Source organism: Dermochelys coriacea, chromosome 7 (assembly GCF_009764565.3).
Source record: "Dermochelys coriacea isolate rDerCor1 chromosome 7, rDerCor1.pri.v4, whole genome shotgun sequence".
Taxonomy (NCBI): domain Eukaryota; kingdom Metazoa; phylum Chordata; order Testudines; family Dermochelyidae; genus Dermochelys; species Dermochelys coriacea.
In genome coordinates, this window is record NC_050074.1 from 97,797,563 (window position 1) to 97,821,631 (window position 24,069).

Here is a 24,069-nt window from a genome sequence, read left to right on the forward strand (position 1 = left end):
TCGTGAGCTACAGCTCACTTCATCGGATGCATTTGGTGGAAAAAACAGAGGAGAGATAGACTAACACATTTATTAGAGCATAAGCTTTCGTGAGCTACAGCTCACTTCATCGGATGCGTTTGGTGGAAAAAACAGAGGAGAGATTTTCTCTCCTCTGTTTTTTCCACCAAACGCATCCGATGAAGTGAGCTGTAGCTCACGAAAGCTTATGCTCTAATAAATGTGTTAGTCTCTAAGGTGCCACAAGTACTCCTTTTCTTTTTGCGAATACAGACTAACACGCCTTCTACTCTGAAACCTGTCATTATGCAAGGTAGTGTTTCTGTGGCTCAGCAACCCCAGAGGCAAATTTCTGCCAGACTGTGGGCCCTTACAGTCTTGCTGACAACCATTTGAATGAACCGCTGATAACAAGGAAACATTCTGTAGTGCTGCATTTCTTATCTCAAAACTTGTTCTGTTTACATCGGACAGACTTTGTTTTCGGAAACTGTCAACAAAGCAAAAGAATGGCAGCTCCTCTGTTCATCCTCATTTCTCCAGTTTGAAATGGTGTTGCGTGCTGCTATTGTGAACATTTCACCACCACCTTTGTCCTGGGTTAGCACCACTCTCTCCAAAGTTGGGTTCATATTGGATGTTGCAGTCTGTCTGTCACTGCATCCGCACAGCTGAATGAAACACCTCCTGAACTAGAATTATAACATAAAAAAGATTAATTTTTTTAAACCTTACCATGAAGCTTAAAATATCTCTGTGAGGTTGTTTGTGTTTTGCATAAAAACACTTGGAAATCCTTGCATGAATCAACATTTCAGGATTGGGAATGTGTGGAAATAGCTGTCAGAACCATAAAATGTTTAGATTTGCAGTGGACACAACAAATTGCTGTAATGCCAAGAAACAATGATGATTTAAAGGGATAAAGTCAACTAGAAAATTACATTTTTAAAAATCTCTTATCCCTGAATTACACTAATAGCCCCTTAGATACCTCAACTTGGAATTAATTTTCCAGTAAGATTTGTGATTTCTCCAGTTTCACAACTTGTTTCTACAGGCTAATTCCTAGACAAATTAAGAGGGCTTGTTTATACATCCTGGTACTTCCTGTTCACATGCACAAATGTGGTGACATCATCATATTCCTGCCCACTCTAGAAGCCTAGTGTAAGCATTCAATAGGATGTGAAGAGAATGGCTGCTCCTCTCTCTGAAATAACGTCATGAGTGCCAGTAAATGCATCAGCTGCTCTTTCATTATCTCACCTAAATACAACATCCATTTCAAGTCCTTTTTTCTTTATTATAATAAAATACTCTGCATTCTGATTTTTAATACCACGACCCACTACTGTTGATCCCATAAACCATTCCTTTCCACTGAGTTTCTTATGACTTGTGGCACCTTAGAGACTAACAAATTTATTTGAGCATAAGCTTTCGTGAGCTACAGCTCACTTCATCGGATACATGTTAGTCTCTAAGGTGCCACACGTACTCCTTTTCTTTTTGCGAATACAGACTAACACGGCTGCTACTCTGAAACCTTTCTTATTACTGTGTCTGTTATCAGCAAAGCACCTACCAGTCAGGTTTCTTCCCCTTGTCAGCCCTCCTTCAGCTCCATGCAGCCAATCCTCCCCACCCCCCCAAAAAATGTATGCTATCTCACGCACACCAGCATTTTCCCCTCCTCCACAAACATATACTCACACACACACACATTTCCCCTTCTCACAAATTCTGCAAACACACCCCAGCATTGACCCTCCATGTACACACCTCACAACAGCCACCAATGTCGCAATGCCCAGAAAATGACAAAAATTGAATGGGAGAGTCTTGCAAACTGAACTTTCATTAAGGAACCAGAATAATTTGGTATTATTTTCCATTCTTCTCCAACCCTAACTTCTACAACTACTACTACTAATTATTGTTATTTTATTTAACATTTATATTGCAGCAAAGCTTAGAGACCAGCAAGCTCGGGATCCTTGCCCTAAAATTTGAGTCTACAATACATAATATACAGTAGATGGATATAAATATTGGGTTATTTTAATTCGGAATGATACGTAATGTAAGTGGAGCAATATTTATCTAAATGAATTAACATGTAGGTAGCTAATTAATTATTGAAACAATGCCATTCACTCAGGAATGAGTCAAACAAAATATCAAAATATGAGTATTGAAGGCATACAGTACCTGTTTGTTCATAAAGACATAAATAATCGGATTATAAACTGTAGCTGTTTTGGAAAAGAAAGCTGGAATTGCGGCCAGACGAGGCTCCAGCTCAATGGAAGGCCATGCGGTGACAAGAATGGAAAAGGCTGCATATGGAGACCAGCAGAATAGAAATGCAAGGATCATAATAATAACCATTCGAGTGACTTGTCTTTCAGGTTTTCTTGTAGTCCCCAATCTGCCTTGAGTATCTGACACCTTTAAAGAAAAACATATAAGGTTCCAGAAAATTTGGTAGAAAATAATATTGATGAATTATATAGTCAGTTGCTTGACTACAGTTTGGTTTGTTATTTTGTTATGAAATATACTCAACAGAGGAAATAATCAGTGTCAGGTTTATTAATATAGTACAGGAAAAACAATCTACATGATAGCAGTCTCAGAAGAGCAGTCCCGTGCAGTTATCTTACATTCCCCTTATACAGAATATGTGCTCCCTGAAGTTACATCCCCAAAGTAATCTTTTTATACTCTACCTGCTTACCAGTAAAAAGTACCATATATGTCACCTGAAACTAGATTCAATTAATCAGCTTTTTACCTTGTTTGTTTCTGGTACCATGGGGGTACCCCTTTATCTTTTGTTCTGAACCCCTGCATTCAGGTCATGATGTACCCTTATCTTTGTTCTGAGCACATGCATTCCAGGTACCAAGAGGCCTCAAGACACCTCATAGGTTCGTGTGGGTAACTCCTTTCCTGCTGCCACGAGGAAATAATCATATGTCCTGATACTGACAGTTTTCCTATCTACTCAAGCCAAGGCTTGCTTCAGCTCATGCAAGTTGTTATGGGATACTTAGCCTAAGTGTACAGGATTATAATAAAGATACAGGCCAATTTGGGCTAAATAACTGCTTTAATAATGTATAGACTTAAATGCTTGGACTATATATTGTGGGTAGTATTATCAGTATAATATATATGTATGCTAGCTAGCATATATTAGTTAACAATAAGAAACAAAGACACGGATCTGTAAATCTCGTACGAAAACTAGCTGCTTTTTTGAAGACAACCTGTAAGGTTGCTGTTACTAGATCATAGCATGTGAGGTTCACTGAGGACTTATGTGAATTACAAGTAGTATCATTATTAAAGTTTGGGGGTTTTAAAAGACAGTATCTTTGATAACAAAGGAGTAGCAAAAAGAAAAGAAGTACTTGTGGCACCTTAGAGACTAACACATTTATTAGAGCATAAGCTTTCGTGAGCTACAGCTCACGAAAGCTTATGCTCTAATAAATGTGTTAGTCTCTAAGGTGCCACAAGTCCTCCTGTTCTTTTTGCGAACACAGACTAACACGGCTGCTACTCTGAAAGGAGTAGCACTAATTCTTTATTTTACAATCTCACAGCCACATTCTTCCGGCCTTACTCAAACACAATCCCCGTGGAATACTTAATCCTACTGCCTTCAGTCATGGGCAAAGTGCACAGGATTCGACCCTCTGTTCACAATGCAGGGCCCCATACTTAGGAAGCTCAGGCACGGCGTCGTAGCATAAATTCAAGCGGCTACAAAGTGTCGTGTGTAACACAGGGTACTGTAAAGCTGTGAACTAGAAACAAGGGGCACGCCCTCAGGCGGGATAAAGCAGCGTAGCTCCATTGGCTTCAACAGAGACGCCTCCGTTTACCGCAGCTGAGGATCTGGCGCAAAGCCTCTTACAGCTTCAGACTCAACTGACTTTAGCGCTGGTGTATTCTTATCAACAGTTGGAAGCAGGATCGTGTCCTTCTCGAGTGGCTCGTCTTTTAAGCAGCACCTTTTTCTTTACCAGGAGGCAGCAAACTACACATGCAAACGCAATTGCATGACAAATAAAGATAAATGCAACATCTTCCCTCCCCACCTCGGATTCAACTGCTGAAAGCAGAGGTGGGCAAACTACGGCCCCCGGGCCCCCTGCGGCCCCTTAGCTCCCGGCCGAGCAGGCTCGCCCCCGGCCCCTACCACGCTCTTCCCCCTCCCCCTCGGCTGCGCCGCCGCCCGCCCCCCTCCCGGGCTTTCCCGTGCGCCGCTCTGAGCTGCGTGGTAAGGGGCAGCAGGTCCCGGGGGCCAGACGGGGGAGGCTGGATGGGGCGGCGGGGGCGGTCAGGAGGTGGGGGTGGGGTCTCGGCAGGGGGCAGTTAGGGACGGGGGTCCCGGGAGGGGGCGGTCGGGGGACACGGGGTTGGATGGGGCGGGGGTGTGGATGGGGTGGGGTAGTCAGGGGACAGGAACGGGGGGTTGGATGGGGGGGCAGTTAGGGACGGGGGTCCCGGGAGGGGGCGGTCGGGGGACACGGGGTTGGATGGGGCGGGGGGCGGGGGTGTGGATGGGGTGGGGTAGTCAGGGGACAGGAGCGGGGGGTTGGATGGGGGGGCAGTTAGGGACGGGGGTCCCGGGAGGGGGCGGTCAGGGGACACGGGTTGGATGGGTCGGGGGGGGCTGTCAGGGGGCGGGGGTGTGGATAGGGGCGGGGCAGTCAGGGGACAGGAGTGGGGGGGTTGGATGGGGTTGGGGTCTTGGCAGGGGGCAGTTAGGGACGGGGGTCCCGGGAGGGGGTGGTCGGGGGACACGGGGTTGGATGGGTCAGGAGGGAGGCTGTGGATGGGGTGGGGTAGTCAGGGGACAGGGAGCAGGGGAGAGGTCCCAGGGGGGCAGTTAGGGACGGGGGTCCTGGGTGGGGACGGTCAGGGGACACGGGGTTGAATGGGTCGGGGGGGCTGTCAGGAGGCTGTCAGGGGGCTGGGGTGTGGAAAGGGGCAGGGTAGTCAGGGGACAGGGAGCAGGGGAGGGATCCCGGGGGGGCAGTTAGGGGTGGGGGTCCCAGGAGGGCATGGTCAGGGCACAAGAAGCAGGGATGGGTCGGGGGTTCTGTCAGGGGACAGGGAGCAGGGAGGGTTGGATAGTGGGGCCTTGCCCCGAAGAGCCCATGACATTTATATGGTGCTTTTCATATGTACCTATGTAACGCTGACAGACAATGGTCATTGTCAGCAGGGATAAAATCTGGGACCTCTGGAACTTAACGCAAGAGCTTCTACTGTATGAACTAAAAGACATGTCTCTTAGCCAAGGCTATAGAGGGCTCATCAATCTCTGGCTGGTCTGGGTGCCACTAAAGGGGGACAGAGTGCAACACCCAGCAGGCAAACCTAGGAATCACTTCACCCATATCTGAAATACAGTCACCTCTGAAGAAGAACACTAGAGTTTTTTAACCAATAGAAACAGTTTAGGAAAGGTGGTGAAGGAGAGTAATATACACATTTGAAACAGATGATTAAAGGATTAAGTTATTTGAATTCCTGCACCGCTTCCAAACAAGTCGGATTTCTAGAAGGAATTAGGAATTCCAGTTCTCAGTTCCTATTTTTACTCATTTCTGTTTATTTTGGCTATTTTAATGCCTTATAACTTCCTAGATAAATCAATTTTTATGGTTTTATTTGAACTGTGACAGCCTGCATCTGAGCAAATATCATTTGGGTAATTAGAAAGATGTAGCACTTTTACAAATAATCATAAAAGCAATCATTTATTGTTTGAATTGTGTGCTGTAAACTGTGTGTAACCACACTTATACACCCATACGTTGAGCTTCCGCATTGCTATTATACATTACCAAGTGAACAGAGAGTAAGAACTGGATGTAATAAGGGGTGAAATCAGCAGAGTGCATAGTTAGGAACCTTGCGTCTTTCTATTTGGTAGTTGTTTTCAGTAGTTTATTTCTTTAAAAAACAGATTCTTGAACAGTTACAATCAATGTTGTTTTATCAGCTATTTTTAGTTTTAAACTGAAAACCTAAATCCCTAAATGAAATAGTCATATATTGTGCTTTACTGAAGGAGTTTGTTTTCTAGCCAGATCGGATCTGTAAAGCCAAATTAAATAAGGTTAAGTAGTCAAGCCTTCAGAGAAGATTTTGTTTTGGGAGATGTACTGTTTTTTTTCTCTGTAGAGATGGGGGGGAGTTGTTTTGTTTGTTTTTCAAGGATTGAGCCTTCCTCTGAAAGATGAACTGTATGTTCAAAATGGAAAGTCTAGCTGCATTACGAGCAATGTATTTGTTAAATGTACTGACTAACCAGACAGAGAATGGAGTTCAGCACAAAACCAAAGGAAAATTAACCTGTAACATGTTTTATAGGCTCCACAAAGGTCTACCAGCTGTCCCCATGCAGTTAAGATGTCTCAGCTGCATATAAGCCAGCCCACAGGAGCTCAAAGATATTTTGCATTTTTCTTACGCTGTACTTGGCAGTTTCAAAGTCTCCTTTTAATTATTTCCTAATATACAAAATAGAGAGGGACTCATCCCAAAACCGCGGTTCCAAGCACCACTAAATTTTGGGAAGGATCCAACCATCCCCCAAACTTTGCAAGCAAGGCCCATCTCCAGTACCAAAAATTGTTCGCCTGATTCCAAGGCAGAGCTAATACATTATGACTATGGTGTCTACTAGGACATGACAGGTTTCAGAGTAGCAGCTGTGTTAGTCTGTATTCGCAAAAAGAAAAGGAGTACTTGTAGTTAGTCTCTAAGGTGCCACAAGTACTCCTTTTCTTTTTTTACTAGGACATGACTAACACTTTGGGGATATTTGAAAATGCATTTCCAAAGTCCTTTGAATCATGATGGGTTTGAGTTCAGCAGAGGTATTGCATAGTGTGTCATGTGACAGCATCTTCATGCGTTGCCAACCAAGAGAAGTTTGTACTTCCTGGAGCATAGGTGGTCATGCTTACACTGCAAACAAGCTGTGTGGGGAAGAAGCCAATAAAAAAGAGCCCTGAGCTCTGGGAACCTACCCCTAAGATGCACGTTGGAGAAGCCAGTCCTATTTTTTCATGTGGTGATTCTTGCAAGGGAGAATAGGAGCAGAGGGCAAATACAGTATGTTTAACTGGCTGTGTAATGGTCTGGTGATGCTTGTGACACAATGTGTAAGGCACACACACTCTCCATGCAATGGCAGTCCTTTCACAAACCAACTCCATCAACAACTCTGACAATGACCCTAAATCACATCTCCCTTCATGTCCATTCTTCTCTTCCTTTCTCCATCCCATTTCCCTGTCACACTCCCCAACATTTCTGTGAACTGAAAAAAAGGAGTGGGTAGAAAGGGACAGAGAAAGCAGATGCAGGAAAAAGTGGAGAGGCAGATGCTCAGAGAAATGGGGTGAGAGAGAGGTAGAGAAAACAGATGAACAGGTGCTAGGAGCGAGAACTGGAGGAAGGGTGAATCCTGTAGCCCCCAGACAAGAGGAGCAGTATTAGCTATAAAGGGAAGAGGAGAGCCTAAGCCTGTTCTCTTAGTATTCCACTGTTTTCTCTCAAATACTTGTATAACCCACAAATATCATACTCTCCGTCTATTAATTATTCCTGTAACTCAAGTGGGTGAGCTTGGTGCTATGTTGCTGACAGTTGTGGGTTCAAACCATGATGATGTGTGTGTGGAGGTGAAAAATGTATACACGTCTGTGTAATAGTTAGTCCAAGGAGTGACTTGCGGGATGTATTTGAAGTGAATTTGGATGTTGTGTTAACGTTGGTTTCATGGTTGTATGTTTAGTGCTTTTATTTTGGTTAGTGGGAGCTGTCCTTTTAAGAACGGTGTGGCAGATTCAGAATGTATTCAAGACTGTCAAGGGTTTGGCTACACCTGGAGTTACTCCTGATTAACTCCATGTGTGAACACTCTTAAGAACAAGAGTACTTTGTTCTTATTTAGTTTGGTTAAACTACACATGTGTGGAAGATCTTGCCTGTGTTCCCAGAAAGCAGAAGATCCTGCCTGTGTAAACTCCATAAAAGATCAGAACTTGATTTCACATGAACTTATCCTTCCAGAAAGTCAGCCCCATTCTTGAATGTGTAACTTTAGTGCTTATGGGGTGCCTCAGGATATTGCTAATGAGCTCCAGAGCCTTTCATTTGTAGGTCACCCATTTGTGTCTTACTTAGCTCAACAGGGGTTAGATCTTGTTCCTATCTAAGGGAAGCTGGATGACCCCTATATGCGATACGTTTAGCGAATCCCAGTTCCAGCTCCCACGCCGCTAACTCACCCCTACATTTTGCACTAGGTTGTAAATTCTTCATGACTTTCCCTTACTCTGTGTTTGTACAGCAAGTCAGAGAATGTGGCCCCAAACTTGGCTGGGGGCTGCAGTGAGAGCTTCTACTGGGGGGAGGGGGCAAAATCACCTTTCTGATTCTAATTTGTGAAAGTTGGCAACACTGGGTTATCCCACAAACATTACAGGGGAGTTCAGAAAACAGAAGAAGGATTGAAAACATGATTCAAATTTTTTTTTAATCTTTTGATTTTTGGGCCAATCTCATGATTTTTTGAACTTTTGGGATTAGCAGTATTGCAGTATATAAATAGAGGCTTGGATTCTGGGCCATGCTCCAGCTGTTTTGTACTGTTCTACTGGCACAAACTGACGATAAACCCAGCAGATCCAGTTCTCAGAGGTTCTCACCTAAGTAAGTTTTTCAGATGGCATAGAACTGCCATCGATGGCATGATTGAGGTGTCCCTCTGCAATCCCTAGCTGCCGGAATGTCCCCTTTGAGCTCTTGGTAGCTGTCACAGATGAGAGCAGGCTGAAAGCCAAAAGGTACTCTAACCTGGGCCAGCAAACTAGCCCAGTGCAGTGTCTCCAGGACTGGGAAAATACAAAAGAGATGCCTTTTTGCCTCATTCTCCCTTCAGCTATGCAAAGAGTTTCTCGGCCACAGATGAGCATATGATGCAAAGTGTCTAAACAGAGATGCAGTCTTGACAGTAGCTATAAACTCTGTTTCCACACATGCACTCCTTCCCATTAATCCTAATGGAGCTGTTGTGGGTTACTCTACACTGTGTGCCCATGTGCAAATGACAGCTAGGATGCATTTTTCTGGTACTGTGTTTGGATAGTATTTTGACTCTGCTCCATCTCTACTTGTATCACATTAGCCTGTCCCTTCTAATTCTGGCTTGTCACAGATGACAATGTATTCCTCCTAAACCCAGGACCAATTAATTGATAAGGAGCGCTAAAGTGGTGCTTTATCTGACAAATGAAGGAATGCAGCATAAGGTCTTTATCTCTGTTGTAAACCACTAATCAAAAACTTTCCTTAAATTGTTCAGTCCTTTAGTAACTTTCAAACTGGTTTTTTAAACCTTCTGTTGGATCCGTAGAGACATGAATATTGAGAGATGGGAGTGCTGTGGTGAGTGGCTCTGTTTGGAAAGAAACTGATGAGGCCCCAGAGCAGCATGTTTCCAAACAGAGATGGCCCCAGACAAAATCACTAACTGCAAACACCTGCATTCAGGAACATTCAGGATCCCAGTTTTGAGGCTTGCTTCCCTCTACTGTATTGAATTGCTGTATTTAGTACAATCTAATGGCAATTACAGAGCTTCTTGCACAAGAAACCATATCAACATACTGCTGTGCAGAGGCCTGTATTTTACCCTGTCAAAAGTAATGAAACCCCAACTCAGTCCAGTATATAAAAGTGTTGGCAAAAGTTGTGGACAAAGATTAGTACAAACTGAATGGCTTCACTAAAAGAACTATGCTAAGGGGTCTTGAACGCTCCTAGTAAAGTCACAGATTTGGACATTGCTTGTTTGAAGATAATTCCTGAACCCCAGAATCCACCATGACGCTGTTGGGTCTTCATTGTCCTGATAGTGAAAGATTTCCTGACTAAACCAAGGCAGAGAGAGGGAACATCACTAGTTTCGGCTAAATCCTGAACAGCACCTGTAATGTGAGTCTTAGGTTCCTGTTATCATCCCTTCGTTAATAAGTAATTTTCCTTTTCTATCTTATATCCTCTTTTTGCCTTCTGGAGTCTACAGAAAAACCCCTTTTCTATGGAGAAATGCCTGTCTGAGTGACCATCTCCGGAGGAAGAGCAGCTGCTCAAAGCTGCTGCATGTGCTGAAGGAAACCCGTCTTCCTCTCCACATTTTAATTTTCTTTTCTGGATGTCAATAAAAAAATTCTCTTGGTCCTGCAATCAGCTTTGACTATGCCAAGGAAGGCAACCCCATTGGTGCAGCTGCATAAAAAAACTGTTTGGGGAACCACGAGTAATGGATTTTGGAAATAGAGGTTCATCACCTTTATCAACAATGTTTAGAGACTTTGGGTTGTTTTGAAGTCAACACAGGCATAAATGCTTTGGGGGTTCCAGTACATTGCAATTTACTTCTCTCTTTTGCTGAAGAGGTCCACTTCCACATCAGAGTGTCTGTGCACAGTAGAAGCACAAGTTCTTCTGCAGTTAACACCCAAGTTTGAGAACACTTTTTGTTTTAAGACCTACATGAATCTTTGTGCAGCTATTTCAGCTAGCCTCCCCTGGATATATACAGGATGAAGTCCTGCCCCATTGAAGTCAATGGAAAAACTCCCATTGACTTCAATAGGGCTAGGATTTCACCCACAACATGTAGTTTCCTATCCAACTTATCCCAGTAGATAATTAAAACTTTTCTTTGGGATGAAAGCTCAGATACTCATTCCTTAACTTTTCTCTTCTGTCTTGTTTTACACACAGGACCTGCTTTGACATGCAGAATAAATAAAAGCAGACATTTAAATATTCAAACACTAAATAAAAAATCCCAGTACGATGTAGCCTGCTTTCGTTAAATCTTAGATGAAGGATTATGATGGTGCGGCATTGTTGATGAAATAAAGGTGGTAATATTATCTTCCTAGGTGGAAAACACAGTGAGTAGCTTATTAACACACTTTAAGCAAATTTGTGAGCATTCCTTTTTTGTATGTGTACTATTTTGAGAAAATTGGCATAGTTTTTAAGTAACGGACAAAAACATTTTTTAAGCCTATTATCCTTTTCAGGTCCCAGTGTCCCTGGAAAACCTTCTGGATTCAGTTTATTGCCTTCCATGATATGTGCTGCATAGTATTCTGTAATTTACAGTTTCTACAAGCTCATGTAAATATCTTGTGTCAGAGTGTTAAGTAGTGCTGTTTTTAAACATTAGTGTCAGATTCCACAACACAGCTCTTAACATTTCCAAAAACTGGAAATTTTGAGTAGATTCTGACTTACTCTGGTTTAAATCTGAAGAAACTCCACTGATTTGAAGTAAAACTGTAAATAAAGCTTTATTGGCTTGTTCTGTTTCTTTGTTTGTTTTCACAGTGCAGCATGTTCTTTCACTCCTCTGATATTTAACTTACAGGATGTACTGATAAATGATTCAAACGTCAGACTTTTGAAGAGTGATTGCTAATCTGTATGAATTTCTCTATGGAAGAATGGGTATTTAACAAGCCATGATAAATCTGCTGACTATACACTATGTCTGGAAATTCAATCTGCTCACAGTTTGGTGGTCTTGGAACAGTGCTTATGTGCTGAAAATTCCAAACAACTGTGTAATTATGCCTTTTTGTTTGTTTACTTTGTAGTGTTTGAACCTACCTTTCTTAGTTTCCTCATCAATTTTCCATAGGATACCAAAATCACAAGTAATGGCAGTATGAAACAGGTGGTGAAGAATGTAATAATGTAGGTATGATCATTATAGGCTCCTGAATACCTGTATAAAACACAAAATGTATTATATTTTTAATATTACATTATTACTTCTTCAGTTTGTTTTGTGGAGAGGAAAAGTATCCTTTCATGTTCTCCAGTGATATCAGGAGTACTTTGTGTGTGGTGTGTGTGTCTTGATTAGAAAGCAAACCTTATATGTTGTGCTGTAAGAAGGCTGATGCTTTCAGAGATCAGTATAGTCTAACACTATGAACAAGGCACTGAGTATCAGTATCTCTCACATACAGATATATTTTATAAACAGAATGTAATTATAAAACATTTTGTGACCTTTTGAAATGCAGGGATCTATAGAAATGTAACATTTTATTATAGGTGGCTCAAGCCACCTATCTACTGGATATTCTGGTTTAAATTTTCAAAGGGTACACATTACATATCATGCTCTTTTGCTGGTACATAAACATTTCCATGAATATTGTGGGCAAATACTTCTGTGCATGCACAAATCAGTTTGTGTGAGCACAAACGAGGTGCACATAAATGGGCACACAATCTATTGTGTGTACTTTAAGACTCTAAGGTTATGGCTACACTTGCAGATGTAGAGCACTTTGAGTTAAACCAGCCTTCATAGAGTGCAGTAAGGAAAGCGCTGCAATCTGTCCACACTGACAGCTTCAAGCTCACTGGCGTGGCCACATTTGTGGCACCAGCAGTGGCATTGGCAGCTGTGCATTATGGGCAGCTATCCCAGCATACAATTGACTGCAATGTGCTTTTCAAATGGGGGGGTGGCAGGTGGGGTGGAGTGTGACAGGGAGCGTGTTGTGTGTATGTGGGGGGAGAGAGAGTGGGTTTTGGGGGGGCTTAAAGCATATCAGCATGCTGTCTTGTAAGTTCAAACAGCAGCAGACCTCCCCCTCCTCTCCACCTCTCTCTCCCTCACACAGCATTCCACAGTAATGGCTTGCTTTGTCTCAGAGATGGCTGTCAGAAAAGGAGCTTTCAAAGGGCATATCCGCATTTCAAAGGATGAGTTCAAAACAATGAGAAGAGTAGACACTTGACTTAAGAGGATTATGGGACGTTTCCGCAGGCTGATCGGTGCACAGTAATGCAACACCTTGTTCACACTGACGTCCGGGCGTTTCAGCCGCTACACAACAAGCATTAATCTTCTTGCTGAGGTAGAGTACCAGCAGCGCTGTAGCTGCGGAGTCAAAGCGCTCTGCGTGCCTTGCCAGTGTGGATGTGGAGTGAGCTAGGGTGCCTGGGGCTGCTTTATTGCGCTGTAACTTGCAAGTGTAGCCAAGCCCTAAGTTAGCATAGTCTCTGGTTTTGTTTTTTCACTGATGTGCTATGGGAATTACCTTACCAGTTGGGTTCACAGGTAGTACCAATCTTGCTGGTGGTGTAGCTGCTCCAGCCCATGGTAGGAGGGATGGTCCAGATAAAGGAGAAGATCCAGACGAAAATAATTCCCAGGGCTGCATGCTTCCCCCTCAGGCGCATATTTCCCAGTGGGCGACAGATCACAATGTACCGCTCAAAAGCCAGCAGAGCAAGAGACCAAAGACCAACGATTCCTGTAATGAAAATGTGCTTTGGTCAAAAAGGGGACATTACAATACCATCTTAGCAGTAGATCAAAAAGCAAACTCCATCCTACATCACAAACCTTTGCTATTAGTTCAAGTAGAGGTTGGATGTGTAAAAGAATTACCCCATATATGAGTTTCATTTTAAGTGTGCAAAAGCTCTTAGACTGGACTACAGCTTTAGCCTGCTGTACATGGATTTAGAAACCCAACTCAAAGTGTGGATTGTTTTAATTGCATCGGATTTCTCCTCTTGTTCCTTGTGTGCCACAGAAAGATTTTTCTTATCAGAGTGCAAGGGCAGCCATGTGTGGCTTGTAAGAATAATTGGGTAAGATCAATCTTAGAAAGCTGACTTTTCAAAAGTCTGAAACAGATTTAGCCCATTTGTAACTCAAACTGTCATGCAACTCTTTCTTACATTCAGCTGTCTGCCACCTCAAGGAACCATTCTGCTACCCATGGATCATAAATACTCCTTTCCCCCCAGACGTGTACTTCATGCATTAAGGAGCCAGAGAGTGAGGGTAGGCGCTGTCATGGGAGACCTAGACCATGCAGAGCTTCCCCCCATGCTTGCCAGTTAAACCAGTCTTGGTTGGGCTGAGGGTCTTGTAGTGATCTTGGGATTCAGTAAGTCACAAACTAGTGAATGAGAAAGCAATAAAACTTTTATTAACAAAACTAGAGAGTGTCTGTGATGAACTGCTGTACAGTGCTGCACTGTGTTCTCAGACCACCTGCTTCCAGGGCACATCTCAGAATTCCTATTTCATAATAACAGGTTTCAGAGTAGCAGCCGTGTTAGTCTGTATTCGCAAAAAGAAAAGGAGTACTTGTGGCACCTTAGAGACTAACAAATTTATTAGAGCATAAGCTTTCGTGAGCTACAGCTCACTTCATCGGATGCATCCGATGAAGTGAGCTGTAGCTCACGAAAGCTTATGCTCTAATAAATTTGTTAGTCTCTAAGGTGCCACAAGTACTCCTTTTCTTATTTCATAATACTGTCCCTCATGAGAGAGCTTCTCTAAATTATAATGTTGCACAAACTTATTTCTACATCTTCCCTCCTAAAAGAAAATTAACTCTTATTTCTTGTATATAGAAGAACTATCTAATAACACATACATTAAATTTGACCCAACTAATATGTTTCCATAAACTATAATCCGTATACAAAATGTATCAACTATCTAGAGAGAAGGGTTACCTGCATATCACTCTGACATGACTCTTTACCACTCACTTTCCTCAAATACCCTTGTGACATTACACAGGGTACAATCTGGAATGCTGAACAGCTGTATCCCCTTAAGTGTCCAACCTGGAGTGCTTTTTACACCACTTTGCTGTGAGAACAAACCACTCTTAGTCCTGCTCACACACAGCCTCTAGCATGCAAAATCACTCCCAGCTAAATTAAATGAATGCTCTGACCAGCCACTCATGAATTACATATAGAGCAACACCAGCAAACTCCCAGTCCCAGACTTGTCCCCAGAAATGTGCATCCTGTTCTGCCCAGCTCTCTCCTTCTGGACAATACAAGATCATAGAATGTCTGTCATTTCATTAATGGAACATGATATGGACCAGATTTGTTATCGCAAGTGGAGGTTCCCAAACACTTCAATCCCAACACACACTGGTTTAGGTTAAACAATAAAAGAAGTTTATTAACTACAGAAAGAAGAATTTTAAGGGACTACGTGTAATGAGGTATAAAATCAGAATTGGTTACAAAGAAATTAAAAGATAATATGCAAACTAATACCTAATTTAGTAAACTAAATAGATTCAAAGAAAAGGTTTTAATCTCACCATATGCTTACAGCGTCTGTATTGGATGAAAAGCCTCCCAGCCATAACCCCTTCCCCAGTTCAATGATGTTTCCTTTGTCTTTCAAGCATTGTAGCTGCTGTGAGTAGAGATGGTGGAGAGATGTAATTTGTGTTGTGAGTGACCTCCATTCTTATACCATTCTCTGCTCTTTGAGGATTATCTGCAGTTGGGGTTTAGGTGACAGGCAGTCAGTTTACAAGGAAGATCCCAGCCAGACTTAAATTCTCAGAGACTATTTCCCGGAGCTCCACACGTGCTATCCTATTTGCGGCTCTGGGTTTCAGCTCTGGGAGGGGGGTCTCTTGGGCCTTTAGCTGGGGGGGAGCTATGGCTCAGGGCTTCAGCCCTGTGTGGGAAGGGCATGCCAGGGCTCAGAGCATCAGCCCCGTGGGAGGCACCGGGGCTGCTGTGGGTTTGAAAATATTTACCGAAGCGCTGCTGAATTTAAGCCCTGTTCCCAGCTGTTCCATTGTCAATATGTAAAGTTCTCACTGACACCCTTCTTCCTGCTACAGAATGGCTGCTTAACTAGGTAATAGTCTATAATAGTTTATCTGATTATGCTGATATTTGATGGGACACAAGTGTGTCTTTGTCTCTGAAAAACTAGTTTGGGCCTGCTTGTCTTAAACTTGGAGCCTACCATAGCAAAGTTATACAATAGAATCTTATAACTTTACATACAATGTTGCCACACACATTTTACCAGGAAAATAATGTTCAGCAGATTATGAGTTTCCAAATGAAACCTCACAAGGCATACCTTGTACAAAATTTATCATAGTCTTATAAAAAGGGTAATGATACAACCCCTTCTCCAGCCAGGTTAGCAAGTCTCTTTGAGCCTTTCAGGTTGTTTGATCTCACTCTCTAATCATCTCAGTATCAGCCTTTCATTAGTGTCTGAGTTCTCTTGTTGCTTTCCAGTTTGTCCTTTGTCCATTGATGATAAACCATCAGTCAGTTAGTAAATGCCAGAATTCACATTCACTGTTTCGGAAACTTCTGCAATTAATCTTAGATTCTTTTGATTAGTCCAAAATATGTCCCCTTAGTCTGTGTGGACTATGTAAGACCTTGGATGCAGCAGTTTTTTAATGGTATCCCTTTGGCTCCAAATATTAAAGGTGTAATTCCTCAGGCATTCTCTGCTACCTAGGTTAAGAGATGGGAGATCATGGGCTTTTTTCTCAAAATATTTCAGCTTCCACTTCTCATTTTCTTTCATCCATATGGTTTCATTGTCAGGAGATTTCAGCAAGTTACCAGAGGTTGGTAAATTAGATCTGATCCTTCCCATTAACAGCTGAGCAGAAGAAGAGCTATTCAAATGCCCCCACTATCAAAAGTCTTTTTTCATAAGCTTCTTTACTATCCATATAGACCTTTGCACAAGTCCATTTCATTGGGGATAATTTGAACTTGATGTTTTGTGATGAAAATCCCAATTTGTGGCAAATTGACTAAAATCTGCTCTGGAAAATTGCAGTCCATTATTTCTAAACACTTCATCTGAAATGACGTGTCTTGAAAATATTCCCTTCATGCTGGCTATCACTGACTTACTACTAGTAGTGTGCTGGGTGCAAATTTCTGGATACAGAGAATAATAATCTGTGACTATTGAATAATTCTTTGATTTGCTCAGTAAATAAATCAGTGCCTACTTTCTCATAAGGCCTTTGTGGCACTGTGCAAGGCATGGCTTTTAGTTCAATCACAAAAAGCAGTTTCCTACTGCATTAGTAATCTTGTGCTTGATCCACAGTCAATACATCACCTCTCGTCTGTGTTCCCTCTAAACTGCACATTGGGGTGGCCACCCAGGAATGTTTGAAGTGCCGGGCAGTTGATTAACAGAGCCAGAGTGTATTCATGTGCCCCTCCCCCTGCTGCTTCACATTGCTCCTGCCCTCTGCCTTGGAGCCCCTGCTGCTCCTGGGACCCTCCTGCTGGCTATGCAGAGCGGAGGGTGTGGGGTGCTGATGTCAGGGTGTTCCCCTACACCCGCCCTTGTACCCCAGCAGGGGAGACAGAACAGCCTCACCCAGGACTCCAAGCAAGAGAGGGTCTGAGGTCTGAACACTGGGCAGCGAGTGAGTGCCTTTACCTTAAAGAGACAGCGCTCAGTCTCTCACAGACTTCCCCAGCACACATAATCTCTGACTCTCTCTCTCTCTCTCTCTTACGCACACACACATACACACTGTGTGTGTCTCTGTCTATACACAGAGAGAGAGAGAGTCTGTGTGTCTCTGTACACACACAAAGAGAGAGAGAGTCTGTGTGTATCTCTGACTATATATACACAGGTTTCAGAGTAGCAGCCGTGTTAGTCTGTATTCGCAAAAAGAAAAGGAGTACTTGTGGCACCTTAGAGACTAACAATGCTCTAATAAATTTGTTAGTCTCTAAAGTGCCACAAGTACTCCTTTTCTTTATATATATACACACACACACACAGAATCTGGTAGTTGGTAGTTCCTGCAATGCACATATATTCTCTGTAATTTTATTCTTTCAAAGTGTATTATTTTAGTTTTTTGACTGGTCTATGCATTTCATCATTTTTATTTCTCTCTTACACTTAAATTTAGTTCTTTGAGTAGTGAGTTCTAAAATGCCTAACCTGTCCTGGCTGAAGTAATTATCCCTATATATATCTAGATTTTTTTGTTTCTACTGGTGGTGCACATGCACACTTCTACCTCAGTGCACATAACAAAATTTATTCCGTACCTAGATGGAAAAATTAGAGGGAACATTGCCTTTCATGCCCATTGATTGCACTTCTCAATTCCTAAATGACTCTTGTGGATCTTCTATAGCATTTCTTTCTGAAGATTTATTGGTATTACAATCTTGCTGCCCTGGAAAATCACTCAGTCTATCACAATAAGTTCATATTTGCAGTTCCAATAGTTAGAGCCCTGCGCAGATACAAATTTATACCCGCGGATGCGGATATCTGTGGATATAAATTGGTATCCGCAGAACCGTAGGGCTCTCCCAGGAACTGCCGCGGTGAAAGGAGCAGAACGTGGGGCTGCTGATCCCAGGAGCCAGCGCCCCATGCCAGCAGCTCTTCCGGTGCAGCTGTACCCCTGCCCTTGTCCCTTCCATGCTGCTGGGGGGTCTGCATCTGCTGTCTGCTTGCACACACTAACTTGACCAGGGAAAGCTGATGGTGAGCCTGGTGCCCACCCCAGTGAGCGGAGCTGGGGGCAGTACAGCCATGCTGGAGGAGCTGCCAATGTAGAGCGATGGCTCCTGGGAATGGTGGCCCCATGTTCTGCTCCCTTCACCACTGTGATTCCCAGGAGAGCCCTGCAGTTCCATGGATATTGATTTATATCTGTGGATATCTGCATCTGTGAGTATAAATTTGTATCTGCGCAGGGCTCTACCAATAGTCTCTTATACTTGGACAGCAACTGCATATTTCTTCAAGCCACCCTTTAATTGTCACATTAAGGATCTCCAATGATTCATCTTTCATCGTTTACCCTCTGATTTTTTTGCAGGTTTTTGTTAGCTACAGGAATTGACTTTACAATCAGATCTACACAGGCTTGCATCTCTATCGCTCAGGTCTTCTCTGGCTTCATAATGAGAGTCACCACTCAGGAAAGTGCATCATAGTATACATGAATTTGCTGGGTGTTTAGGTCACAACCAAATCATAGTCTTGCTGCTTTATCATCATTCTTTGACTACTTAAGATACAGTAATTTAGCAGTTTGCCAAATAATGCTATGAGAGGCTTCCTGTCTTTCAACATCCACTGTCTGGCCATAAATATATTGCTTGAATCTCTCACAGGCAAACAATATTCCTAAAAAGCTCGTTCTCAATCTGGGCATATGTGGTTTCCACATCAATCAGAGACTTGGATGTGTACACCGCTGGTTGCCAACAATCATCGTGTTTCTATAAAATCACTGCACCTAACCCAGATTATGAAGCATCTGCTGAAATTTTAATCGGCCTGCTTGGTGCATAGAACTTCAGCACTGGCTCTTGTATGAGTTGTTGTTTCAAACCTTCTCTATGATTCCTCCTGTTCTGCACCCCAGTATCATTCATTTTTATTTTCTAGAAGTTTCTTCAGAGCTGCTGCTTTTGTAGAGAGATTAGATATGAATTTTCCAAGATCATGAACATTCCCAGAAACCGTTGGACATCTTTCTTTAACTGGGGACATGGCATTATTTCAGTGGCTGAAACCTTCCTCTTGTCAGGTTTTACACCTTTGTTGGAAATAGTATCTCCAACAAAAGTCAGTTCTGGGACCCCTAAAACATGTTTCTCCCTATTTAGTTTCAAGTTTGCAACTCTAGCTGCATCCAAGACTTCCTGAAATAACACTCTTCGTTATTTGAACCCCCAGATTATGATATCATCCATTGACATGTTGAGACCATTCATATGTTCATATATCATAGGCATGGTTTTGTGGTACACTTCTGGTGCTGAAGCTATGCTGATGGTAGGCATAAGAATCTGTATCTTCCAAATGAGATATTAAATATGCATAATGTTGAGCTTTCTTCCATTAATTGTTCCTGCCAAAATTCTGAGGAGGAATCCAATTTACTGAAATATTGTGCATTTGCTAATTGAGCGATAATCTCCTGTCTGGCTGGCAGTTTGATATGTTCTCCTTTTATAGCTTTGTTGTAGTCTCTCAGATCTAAGCCTATGTGTAGCTGGCTGTTGTTTTTTCTCACAGTGACTAGGAAGCTCACCCATTCTGTTGGCTCCTCAGTTTTTTGTGTTATGTGCATTGCTTCCATTCTTATGAGTTCCGCCTTAAATTTATCACAGAGTTGAAATGGCACCTTTCTACATGGATGGATAACTGGAGGGATCAGCTTGTTTATCTGGATTATATGGTCACCCTGCAAGCAACCAATCCTTGAAACAAATCATGATATTACCGAATGAGTACCTCATAGCCAGGTTCAGTATGATCTTGTAATGAGAGCACCCATTCTACCAGACTGAGTTTTTCACAGGCAGCCAGACCTAAAATTGGTGCACCTGCTTTGGTACTACAAGGAACGGGAGCCTGTATGTGGTGCTTTTATATTTGATGCGAGCAATGCTCCTCCACTTCACTGGTATATTTGTTCCAGAATAACCAATTATATTTATATTTGTTGGTCTATTTTCATTCTCTCATAATCTTGTTCAGACAGACTATTAACCTGAACTCCCTTGTCCAGTATGAGTGGAATAATTGCTTCATTCACTTTCATTGGCAGCATCCAGTCCATCTCATCAGTTTTGCTTGATCCAGGCATGTCTATGTGAAACTCCCCAACCATGTTTTCAACTACATGCACTTGACTTTTCTGGGATTTGTAGCATTTTGCAAAATGATTATTTTTTTCACACTTATGCTAGAGTTTCCCAAAGGCAAAACAATGTTTGGGGTCTTTCTGAGATCCAAATCTTCCACATAACCACCTGTACCCAGTCTCCCTGCTAGCAGTGGTTTTCATAGCTGGGTAGTTCCACTTTTTAATTTGACCCTTTCTGGCTATATTCTTTTGTACTTAGTACGTGGATAACCCCTTTTGATGAATTCAGCTCTTTGGTTTGGTTTCACAATTTCTGCCCCCCTGAATATCTGGAGGGCTTTTCTTCAAGTTAAATCTCCTTCACAGAGCAGTCTCTCTCTTAACACATTGTCTTTAGTGCCACAAATGATTCTGTTTTCTAAGCAAAAAGAAAAAGAGAGTCTCTAAGGTGCCACAAGTACTCCTTTTCTTTTTGCGAATACAGACTAACACGGCTGCTACTCTGAAACCTGTTTCTAAGCAGTGACTCTGTGAACTCACCAAAGACACAGGTTTTACTGAGTTTACTTAATTGTGTGACACATTGCTCTATGGTGTCATCAGGTTTTTGCGTATAGGTAAAAATTTCTCTTTAAATGTCTCATTCCTTTCTGGCATGCAATGTTCCACAAATGTAGTCAACATTTTACTTAACTTCATGCTTTTACCTTCTTCAAACTTAAAGTTGTTATAAATATTCGGTGCTTCTTCCATAACAACATGCAAAAAGATTGATTTCACTTTATCATTTTTTTCATCTTCTCCTATGGAAGACAAATACAATTCAGATCTCTGTCAGAATTGATTCCAGTTCTCTGCAATATTTCCTGACAATTGTAGATTGGGTGGAGGTTGCAACACACCCATATTTGGCTTTCTTCTCTTCTTAAGCTAGACAAGCTACTATTGTGCTCATAAAATACATCCAAAAGCCTTTGTTCTTATCTGTTTACTTCTCCATGTGCTCCCCTTTCCTCTGGTTTCATTTCAAACACAGGAGTTAACCTTAAAATTACTGCAGTTTCTTTCTCATTCAGCAGTTCTGACAGCATGTAATGATCTTGGGGTTCATTAAACAATAAAGCAGTGAATGAGAAAGGTATACAACTTCTATTTAAAAAAACTAGAGTGTCTGTAGTGAACTGCTGTACACATCTACAGTGTGTCCTCAAATCTCTTTCCAGGGCACATCTCAAAATTCCTATATTCATAATACTGTCTCTTAAGACTGAGCCTTTCTAAATTGTAATCTTGCACAAATACATCTCTACGGGTCTGGCCCTGTACATTCACAGCAATCCTTCCCAAAAGCTTTTGACTCCCCGCACACTGCCAATTACGTTTGCAGAACTCTATGCCCAAAGATATATGGATTTTTTTTAAGTTGTAATGCAGGCCATAGTCCTCCGATATCTCCTCATCTGAGCTCAAGACCTGGAGCCAACTCCTGAGTTAATGACATTTGCTCTGCCATGACATTCCTTGTCCCATTATCCCATCTGTGATAATACCTCATAGGGAGGTATGTGGAAAGGTTTAATCAGTCAATTTTTGTAAAGCACTTTGAGGAAGAAGAAAAAAATTACAAAATTGCTAAATAATAGTACTAATTACCTATTAAGGGCTTGTACATGATCTTGTGGGGTTTGGACTTATTCTATTTGGCAAAATAGAATAATAGAATATCAGGTTTGGAAGAAACCTCAGGAGGTCATCTAGTCCAACCCCCTGCTCAAAGCAGGACCAATCCCCAACTAAGTACGGTTGCTAGAAACAAATATAATCCCCTGACTATATAATTTTCACACTTTGAGGTACTTAATATTTCAGAATAATCCAAGAAAGTTGGCAGGTTCAGCTATTTCCAGTCTCCCTTATGCTATCTGGCAACTTCTAGAATGGACGAGCTGTCAGTGGAGGGCAAGGGACCTTCTTTATGGGTCACTCAAGGGACCTTCCTTATGCGAGCTGCTCTCATCCATCAGTATGGATGGTTACGGCTACACACCAATATTTCTGACTTCACTCTCTAGCACTGTCTTTGAGTATGAGAGCTGACCTGGTTAGGAGATTACCACTGCTATGTGACTTCCAAAAAATGATACCCAGCTATAAAACAGCAAAAAGAGAAAAATCCAGTTAGAATGCAGGAATTGATTTATTTTTTGTATAGGATGTCTCATTTTAATTTCCTATCTGGGCTGAAGACCTGGGAGGTGAAAGGCTATAACTTGCTAGGTTTACTGTTCTTTTTCAGTTTTTAATATATTTCTTATATTTAGTAAAGTAACACAACAAGAAAGGGTCATGAAAAATGACTGATTTGAAATAGATAATGTCAAAATTAGTTTCTGATCTTTGTTTATAACACTGCATAGTATGTCAGAGATTACTATTGCAGCAGTATCACAATCCTGCCCAAACTGTAGGAAGATCCTCATAAAATAAGAGGAGTTTTACTATCAAAACATTTTTTCATACTTTATGAACAACAGGTGCGTGCTTGCTCTCACTCTCTCTCACACATACACACCATGAAAATTGTTAAATATTGTTAAAATATTTTACTATCCTTGTTTTACAGAAAAATATAACTGAACATATGTTAAAGATGAAGACATTCAATGAGCAACATGCACTCAGCAAGCCACAGCAACTACAGAACATAATTTATGGGAAAGAGCCAGTGAAATCATTTGCATGTAAAAGCAGTGACTTTATAAAGTTGCAATGTACACAACCACTTTGATGTTCCTGTTTGATTCTAAACCTATACAACACAGACCTCAGCCTGAGGGAAACTTCTTTTCTTAAGGCTTCATATTAAGACAAATGAATATGAAAATATAAACAAAGTTAAGCTTACCAAAGAATGTGATGGCAAATCCCTCCAGTACACAAGCCCAATGTCCCATATAAAAATAGCCTTTTAAATTGGTAAAAAAACTGATCGTGCCACCAATCAATGAGACCAGAAAATCAGCTATAGCCAGGTTTACTATGACATAATTGATAGGTTGTCTCAACTGTTTGAACTTAAAAGTCACCAGTATGACAGCAAAATTCTCGGTGAGTGATAGAAATGTCACCAAGAACATTAATGCAGCTAGAAGCTGGAAGTTCCAGGGCTGGATGATTTCCAGGGGGTGGTGGAAGGAATCCCAAGGTGTGGAGCTTGCAGTGGAATCAGAGAGCAGAGACTCATTTTCAGGTGCTCTGAACACATCCATTTCTTTCCCTCGACAGAGAAGGGAAGGATCTCAGATAGTATTTGATCGTATAAGGGGTAGATATTCAGGTTAAAAGGAGGAATTTGCCATCCCCAACAGACGTTTAAACAAAAGCTCCATGAATCTTCCTTTCCAAATGAAGTCTAGGAAGTAAAAGTTTTGGCTAGAGGAAAGTTTAGTGCTGTGCATGGGAAGTGGGAACAAGTCCAAGCAGGGGGATCTCTGACAAGTAATGTAGT

At 41.9% G+C, this 24,069-nt stretch overlaps 1 protein-coding gene across 1 annotated transcript; it reads right to left on the bottom strand.

Moving 5' to 3' along the window:
* Positions 1-432: 432 nt before the first annotated feature.
* On the bottom strand, positions 433-23,830 carry LOC119858661 (vertebrate ancient opsin-like). The gene is made up of 5 exons (XM_038409807.2): positions 23,467-23,830; positions 13,187-13,397; positions 11,731-11,848; positions 2,215-2,454; positions 433-692 (listed from the first exon to the last, which is right to left on the bottom strand). The coding sequence occupies exons 1-5, from the start codon at positions 23,828-23,830 to the stop codon at positions 462-464; spliced, it is 1,164 nt and encodes a 387-aa protein (XP_038265735.1). The 3' UTR covers positions 433-461.
* Positions 23,831-24,069: the final 239 nt, after the last annotated feature.

What these genes read in the sequence shown, in the direction of transcription:
- LOC119858661 (XM_038409807.2), bottom strand. Translation starts at nt 23,830, where the DNA reads ATGGATGTGTTCAGAGCACCTGAAAATGAGTCTCTGCTCTCTGATTCC. An exon ending in ATTTGCCATCACATTCTTTG is followed by an intron (nt 13,398 to 23,466) that starts GTAAGCTTAACT and finishes TTTTCATTACAG; the next exon opens with GAATCGTTGGTCTTTGGTCT. An exon ending in TGATGAGGAAACTAAGAAAG is followed by an intron (nt 2,455 to 11,730) that starts GTAGGTTCAAAC and finishes TTTTCTTTAAAG; the next exon opens with GTGTCAGATACTCAAGGCAG.